Consider the following 8,563-nt stretch of genomic DNA (forward strand, 5'->3'; position numbering starts at 1 on the left):
CTCACTGCTTCACCATGAACATCCCTCCTCAGGCGGCATTCCTCTACAGAGGAGAGTGGTCTCCAAATTGCGACTCCATCTTTGTTGCATGTTTGATTCGTTTCAAGGGAGAAACACATTGGACGAAAACTGTGTTCCCTAGCTGGTTCTTGTTAACGGTTGTGGCCGAAATCAAGGACCAAGCTGGCGTAGTCTTCACCGAGCGTAAGCTCAAAGATCGCGTCGAGATCCTGCGCAGTCGTTACCACACATTCAAGGGTGTCATCCGACACGGTGCAGTTTGGGACATGCCGACCAAGTCTGTGATAGCACCAGACGAAATTTGGTTTAAGATTCCATAGGTAATCGCGTTATAAAGTTACCGTGTCGTCATTGTTTTTGGTGTTTTTCCATTTTATGCTTGTTTGCGTTGCTTACGTTGGAAGCTGATTCATGGTTGGTGTGTGTTTAGTTGAACGCTTTTGCAGGGGCTTACTACTATCACGAGGAACCTATTTACTCAGAACTCGCTTGCTTATTCGGGATGCATGACGTGAAAGTTGAGAGCGAGACCGAACTTGTGGTGATCTCGGATGACACCGAAGAGCTCCCCTGCAACGACCCCTCTGTCGATGTTATCCACCTAGACGAAGAGGTTAACTCTCCTGCCATATTCCCAAGACCAAATGTATGCCGCAAACTTTTCGAGTATGAGCTCAATGTGACTGATAGGGAGTCCACAACTACGATGGGGATACACTACATCGACCAGGCTCCTGGCTGTCAAATGCGAACTCGCGCGGAGAAGGACAGAGAGCTACCAAAACCGCCTTTGTGCTATCAAGAAAGAGGTGGTCCTTCGACAAGGTCGCCCCATGGAAGTTCCTGTTGCTCAAACTCCTCCATAGGGTGGAGGCTACATCTAAAGAAGTGACATGCAGTGGGGGCATTGGGGGAGATAGAAGTCCCTCCATCATTTCCGATAATGGCCATGTTTTGTTGTACAAACTATGTGGGAACTTTCTTTTTTTGTCATATCCCTGAAGGTGTCTTGGTGTTACTTGTTATTATTATGTGTAGATCGTTATATTTTATATGTTTGTTGATGTTGTCATGTGCTGTTGTGGCCAGTGTGAAGGCCAATAGCCTGGAAGGAATATTTTTGTATAACTCAAAAATTTATGCACAATATATATATATATATATATATATATATATATATTACTTTATGTGGTAAATTCAGATAGTTCGACACAAATGTCAAATATGCACAAGAAATATTTGTGAATATAAGTCTTTATTTATAGGCATCTAACTTACTTGACTGAGCAATATGTACTACCCCAACAAAATATAACTTCAAAAACAAAGGGTGCACATAAGCCTAATATAGAGAGTATGATAACATAGTAGTAGCATACAAAATATAAACCAAAACACAATGGCCTGTCATCAGGAACAAAATAACCAGACCACAACACCAGTAAAGCAGCACATTCCTTCAACCCCCCTTCTGGTTCTCATCAATGAGAAGGAGCACGTACCCAAATCGTGCTGGGGGGGCATTCCCATGAACACCTCCAACCGTTGCGGTTTGTCTCCTAAGATATTGCATAACTCGTAACGTTGCTTGAGAGTGAGTCCTTCAATAGTGCCAAGCTTATCGAAAACTTCTTCTCTCTTTTTCCCCATATCGAATTCATACCCTATCCTTCCGGCAATCATCTCCAAGCGGGCATTTGTTTCGTCATGGAGGTTCCCGAGGTACTCCATCAGAGCATAATCACCGCCTCCATTTTTGCTAATCTCTGGACTAGTCTTGGTGGTAGAGGCTTGTTTCCCACTTTGTCTGGAGGTAATGTCGTGGCTGTCAGGGATATCAGCCACTGGTGTTGCTGGGTCAACAGGAAAATCTTCAAACTACGGGTAGTAGTAATTTTCGTTAGACTGACTTGCATCCGCAAGGTGGGCATTTACTCGGGCTGCAACCACATTTACTTGCTCTGCACCTCGACCAGATGCTCGGTCTTTGCCAAATATGATTTTCCATGTCTCCCAAAATGGCCACGACTTCTTGCGCATGCCCCGAGCCTCTTTGTCTGCCTGTACATTTTTATCAATGAAATGTCGTATGAGATTACAGTGAATATTTGAGAAATTGCATTCCATTTAAGCATCTTACACTGCCTCATTACCTGCACAATTTGATCCCATTGATCATCATTGCAATCAATCTTGTAATCACCGTCGGTATTGAAACCTACGCCGCTTCTCCCCAATATAGCTCTTAGACTATTGTAATTATTCTTCCAGGCGGAGATCTTTGATGTAATATGTGGGGTGCCTTTCAAGTCACACTTGGGCAACTCTGCACGAAGGTCGTCCTCTATTTTATTGAGGTATCCCATTCGAAAACCGTTATCGAATTTCCAGCCCCTCGCAACCAGCTCAAGAAGTGTTTCAGCAAGTATTTTCTCCTCCCGCGGAATCCACATTCTGCGAGACCGTTCCCCCTTTTGAAACTTCTGGCTCGGGGAGTCACTTTGGCCTACAAAAAACAAAATCAAGTTGATGTCGACAGTCGCAGATCAAAAAGATAAGTTTAGACAAGTTAAACACACCTCCACTGTAATTGTTGCTACCACGACCATCCCATGGACGTTTCCCTCCTGCCATCACACCTTCAAAGGCACAATCGTGAAGTCAAGACAAGCATTATGATCCAACATACAACACTAGATTATGAAAACAAACAATCAACTCTAACTTTGTAATCAATATGCACACCATATTGAACACAGTTGCACAATTCAAACAAGTTCTACACACAATACCATGGCTAAACGAATTCAAAACAACAGACAAGATGGTGCTTCTTTTGTTCACGCCAGTAGTCGATTAGACATACAAACCGAAATTACGCACCAAATCATCCATCGAAATATCGAAAGAAAATAATAAATTCGTTTCATCAACATACAAGACATAGATCTCGGAGAAATATTGGGGAAACCGAGTCAGTAATACCTTTTGATAAGAAACTCGATTGGATCGCTTGTAGAGGGATTGATGAATTGTGATACCCATTCAATTGTTGAGCCCTCTTTTATTTGGTGCTTGGGTGAAATTTAATTGCCGCGCCATTTTCTTCTGGGCGGGATGTGGAATTTTGCAAAAACTTTGGAGGGTATTATTGGAAAACCCTAAATTCCTCCCTCCCTAATTAAATTATATAAAATTCGAGACCGTCACTTCCATCTCAAAACAGAGTCATTGAACAACAAATTCGACCCATATATTTGTCGGCCAAACAGTGCAAAATCTGATAGTGGTTTAAAACTACTTTTCCCATATAAAACACACTGAACATGCCCTTAATCTATAATTACAATAATTGTGATCTAAAAGTTTTGATTTTTTTTGGAAGTTAAGAGCATCCACTACGCGTCCCGCGACGGGCGCGCGTTTCGTTCCGGAGGGACGGAACCGCCGCGGGACGCGTTGCAGCGACGCGTTCCGTTCCTAGCCCGTCTCCATGCCGTCCCGTAGCACGAGACCACGCGACGCGGGACGCGACATCGCGCCACGCGCCGAGGCGACGTGGCGAGCTCCTGATGCATGTGTGACGCCCACTCACTGGCCCGCGAGTGGGCGTCGTCACGATGCCGCAATAATTCATTTTTTTTAAATTCGAATTTTAATAAAAAAAATCAAACGATAATGTTACCGTTTTTTTTGCCGTTTTTCAATTTTTTAATTTTTTTAATTTATTTCTTTACTCTATAAATACTCCTATTTCATACTCATATCACACACAAACACACATCTATTCCTCTCAAATCCTCTCTATATCCACTCCAATTTCCATCTCAAATCAACTCAAACTAATGAATCCTTTTGAGCAAATGCGTCAAATAATGGAACAATCACTTGAAGAAGATCGACGCCGGGAGGCGGAGGAAGCCGCGCCGCCCCCACGACGCTCCCGGACGTACATCTACCGTAACCGGGAGGAAGCCGCCGCAAGGTTAGTACGCGACTACTTCTGCGATAACCCAATTTGGGGAGATACCTACTTCCGTCGCCGTTTCCGTATGAGGAAACCGCTATTTCTCCACATCGCGAATACTTTGGCGGCCCAGAAAGAGTTATTCCGAGAAGGGTTCGATGTGGTCGGCCGTCCCAGCCACAAGACGCTGCAGAAATGTACTGCAGCAATCCGTCAGCTTGCGACTGGACAAACGGCCGACATGTTCGACGAATACCTCCACATCGGAGACACCACTAGGCGCACGTGCTTGCTCAAATTCTGCAAAGGAGTCCGGGCAGCCTTCACCGATGAATTTCTCCGGAGGCCAAGCACGACCGATTGTCAGTTCCTCCTCGACCTGCACGAACAAGTGCACGGATTCCCCGGGATGCTTGGTAGTGTCGATTGCATGCACTGGCAATGGAAGAATTGCCCGGTGGCGTGGAGGGGGTCCTACATGAGCGGCCACAAAGGCACCCACCCAACCGTTGTACTCGTGGCCGTTGCCGACTACTGGCTTTGGATCTGGCACGCGTACTTCGGGGTCCCTGGCTCGAACAACGACGTAAACGTGCTCCACCAGTCCGACCTCTTTACCGAAGTTTTGGATGGTAAAGTGCCGGCTAGGCATGCACAAGGGTCGTAAACAGCCGGTTCCGGGCCCGAACCGGCGGTTCAAGGGTCGAGAAAATGCCGAACCTGAACCGGCCCGCCTAGCTCCAAGCGGTTCCGGTTCAGGTTCAAAAAACCGGCGGGTTACGCGGCGGTTCAAAACCACCGGTTTTCGGCTTGAACCGCCGGTTCCGGGCCGGTTCGGCGGTTCGACGAATTTTTATTTTTATTTTTTTTTTTTTGCATTTTTCAACTTTTCAATTTTAATCAAATTAATTTATACTTTTCAAGTTTGTTTTTGTATGCAATGTGACTAAATAAAATTGAAAAAAATACGGCTAAAGTTGCAATTTTATTGAAATTGCATGTTTACAAATTACACGTGACAAGTTACAACAATTACAAATTGAAAACATATGGCGGTCTTGAAGTCTTAAACAAAATTTAAATACAAATGAGACTACTAGTGAAGAACTAATTACAAATGACAAGAAATGACGTTGAAGTTCTTAAACGTATAAGTGTATTATATATATACTCTTAACCGGCGAAGAAGATCTTTCTACATAACTAAATTAAGGACACCTTTAGCAATTCAACTTTAAATGTTCAGTTTCGTCTAACAATCAACAATTATAGTAGAATTCTCAAAAGTTTCCCTCATTTAGCCGTATAGAGAAATATACTTCATCGACTAGAGTATATACAAATACAATTATGTAATTGTATTTGCATATTTTTAAAGTAGGAATTAATGGGGAAAAAAGAAATAAAAGAAAAAGGACTTGAGCTCAACTTAAATTAAAAAATTTAAGTTGAGGTGCCTACGTATCCCAATTGCTCATTTGCATTAGGGAATCAAAGTCCACGTAGTTCTCTTACCTTACTTACCTATTTGGCTTGGCCGGCGGCGGTTGACGGTTGGCCTAATCTTCATCCCCGGTGAATTCATCTTGTGATCCCTCTTGACGATCATTCCAATCATTTTCTTGTTCTCGGACGTCAGCTTTGGCCCAATCATCAAGTAACATCACGGCTTCCATATTTTTCGCCGAGAGCTTACTTCGTGATTCATCCAAAACGCGCGAGCCAACACTAAAAGCGGACTCGACGGCGACGGTGGAAGCCGGAACAGAAAAAATCTCCTTGGCCATTGAAGCAAGGATGGGAAAATCTTTGTCGTGGGTTCCCCACCAATCGAGGACGTCGATTTGGGCGGGAGGAGTAGGACCTTCATCACCAAAGGAAAAGAGTGATTCAAAATATAAATCTAATTCACTGACCATACCTGAGGACCTTCCGCCGGTGCTGTAGTTGTATAGGTCGGCTAGTTGGGATTGCGCGTCGGGGTCATCATAATCGGCTTGAAATGCAAAGCCATAGTTATGTTGTGGAGGAGGTGGTCTTCTGACTTGGTGAGTGGTGTTATACTTGGTTTCATATTCGGTGTAGAGAGAGCGCAAGTTATACTCGAGGTTTTGTTGCACAACTGACCGGTCCGGGAGGTTTATTTGAAAGGTTTCTGAGAGGTCGACTCCAAATTCGTCACTGGTATCCGATTGGATTGCTTGAAGGGGACCAAGATCAATTGAACTCAAATTGTTATAATAAAAATCTAAATTTCTAGAGGTACCTGCTAATTTCCATTTTGGATCCAATACCTTTGCAATCAAAAACACGTTAGGAATCTCACTAAAATACTTGAGCCATTTTTCAATCATATAATACAAAACGCACATTAACTCGGGAGAAGAGGAAGCATTTTTCATTGCAGTTTTAAAACCAAGGGATATGTACATGCAATGCTCCAAAACACGAACAGCAGTGCAATAATAAACACCCGACAATTCAACAGTAGCATTTTTGAAATATTTGAACAATTTAAATAAAGCCAAACTGTTATCCCAACAACTATGCGAAAGATATAAATCACGGTAGGGGTTAGTTCTATAAAAATCACATAAAGCATCTTTATGTGTCAAGGTAGAATTCAGACAATCATATGTCGAATTCCATCTATGAGACACATCCATAGTAAAATTCGTGTACCTGACATTCTTTTGATGGCAATATTTCTTCCATGCTTTGCCAATAGCTGGCTTTTGATGGATTAATCTAACTGCATTTCTAATAGGAGAGACATGCTTTTGCCATAATTCAAGCGCATCCTGTACACATAAATTTAAAATATGGCAAATGCATCTTTGATGAAAATACTTACCTCCAATTACCGGTGTACAAGCCGCAATCAAATCGGCAATACTTGCGGTGTTGGCAGTTGCATTATCAAAACCAACAGAAAATATCTTGTTGCATAACTGAAACTCATTCAACACTTGTATAATCAAAGAAACAATTTCGGGTGCAGTCTGTGGACTTTCAAATTCTCTAAAACCAATTAAACGTTTGTTCAAAGTCCAACTGTTGTCCACAAAGTGAACCGTAATACCCATGTATGAATGACGGTTAAAACAATCCGTCCAAACATCTGAGCAAATGTTCACCCTGTGGCCCATGTTAACTAAATAACGTGATAATTCTACCTTTTTCTCCAAGCACTGCCGAACGGTAGATCGTTGCACGGTCATTCGACCTATTCTTTTGATTGCTACATTCAACCCACTTTGCATAGTAACCTCAAAACTTTTGTCATCAAAAACATTAAAGGGCATATGCTTCATAGCCGCCCATCTAGTCATTGTATCATCAAAATTCTTTTTATCATATTTAAATAGAGGCGCACCTGACGAACCCGAGCCGGCGGGTTGGAAGTTTAGTTGGCTTTGGGTAGAGGCAGTGCCGCATTCTAACGGATGCTTTGCCACTAAATGGCGACGGAGGGTGCCATATCCACCACCGGCGGACCATTTGTACACTTTATCGCAATAGTTGCAGTAAACATGAAAGTCCGAAGTCTCTTCTTGAGAGTTCGGATCGTGAGAACTTGGAATCACCACCGCCACCTTCTTGTAGTGTTTGATAAAAATGTCCGATTTCAAAGCTTTTGCCGTGTTAGTGGGTGCAGGGGGAGGCATCTCCTCATTTCCGCCGGTGCTAGAAGGAATACGAGAATGCGATCTATCCTCGTTGTTGTCCGAGTCCGACGATATAGTAACGTCGAACTCCTCATCTTGTTGGGAACGACCTCCCCTACCCCCACCTTGTTGCATTTCAGCAAGTAGCATGGCGGTCCTATGATCTTCTTCCATCTACAAATATTATGTACGTAGAAGTTAAAAGTATGAACGCAAAAAAAAAATTAATAAAATTTTGTGCATGTGAATTGGAAAACAAATTTTTCATTACTTACTTGCATGCGTTCGGCTGCCAATCGGGAAACCTCTTCCATAACATCTCGACGACTAGGTCGTCGAGATTTTGAGGGACGCGTAGTGCTTTTTTCTTGGGCTATTCCCTTGCCCCGATCACCACGTCCCGATCCACCACGAGAAGAAGACATATTGAATATATTGATAAATGAAAAGTAATATTGACTTGGAATGAAATATGTATAAAGTATAAAAGAAGTGGTAAATTATGAGCACAACAAATATAGTAGTGAGCAGAAAGTGTAGAAATAAACTTGCGCAATTAGAGAGAATGAGGAGAGAATAGAGAAATGGAGATTGAGAATGAAATCCTTGTTAACACAAGAATGGGGTAAGGAAATATGAAGGATAAGTGGGGTATTTATAGGAGTAAAATTGGAAGAAATAAAAAAAAATTCAAATTTCAAATTTTCGGCCGAACCGCCGGTTTACCGCCTGAACCGGCGGTTCAACCACAAAACCGGCGGGTTGGTCCACGGTTTTCCGACACAAACCGCCGGTTTCTGACCTCACCTAGCCCCTACGCCTGAAAAGCTTTCGGAACCGGCGGAAACCGGTCGGAACCGGCTGAAACCGGTCGGAACCGCCGGTTTTGAACCGGCGGTTTTCGCCC

At 43.1% G+C, this 8,563-nt stretch overlaps 1 protein-coding gene across 1 annotated transcript; it reads right to left on the minus strand.

The window, feature by feature from the left end:
- Positions 1-1,333: 1,333 nt before the first annotated feature.
- On the minus strand, positions 1,334-3,058 carry LOC121750840. Its single transcript, XM_042145458.1, has 4 exons — positions 3,007-3,058; positions 2,601-2,660; positions 2,175-2,527; positions 1,334-2,082 (listed from the first exon to the last, which is right to left on the minus strand). The coding sequence occupies exons 2-4, from the start codon at positions 2,653-2,655 to the stop codon at positions 1,900-1,902; spliced, it is 591 nt and encodes a 196-aa protein (XP_042001392.1). The 5' UTR covers positions 2,656-2,660; positions 3,007-3,058; the 3' UTR covers positions 1,334-1,899.
- Between the last annotated feature and the right edge of the window lie 5,505 nt (positions 3,059-8,563).

Source organism: Salvia splendens, chromosome 10, assembly GCF_004379255.2.
Source record: "Salvia splendens isolate huo1 chromosome 10, SspV2, whole genome shotgun sequence".
Taxonomy (NCBI): domain Eukaryota; kingdom Viridiplantae; phylum Streptophyta; class Magnoliopsida; order Lamiales; family Lamiaceae; genus Salvia; species Salvia splendens.

Coding starts and splice junctions, on each gene's coding strand:
- LOC121750840 (XM_042145458.1), bottom strand. CDS start 2,655: ATGGCAGGAGGGAAACGTCCATGGGATGGTCGTGGTAGCAACAATTAC. Junction 2,528..2,600: donor TAGCAACAATTACAGTGGAG/GTGTGTTTAACT, acceptor TGTTTTTTGTAG/GCCAAAGTGACTCCCCGAGC. Junction 2,083..2,174: donor AATGGGATCAAATTGTGCAG/GTAATGAGGCAG, acceptor AAAAATGTACAG/GCAGACAAAGAGGCTCGGGG.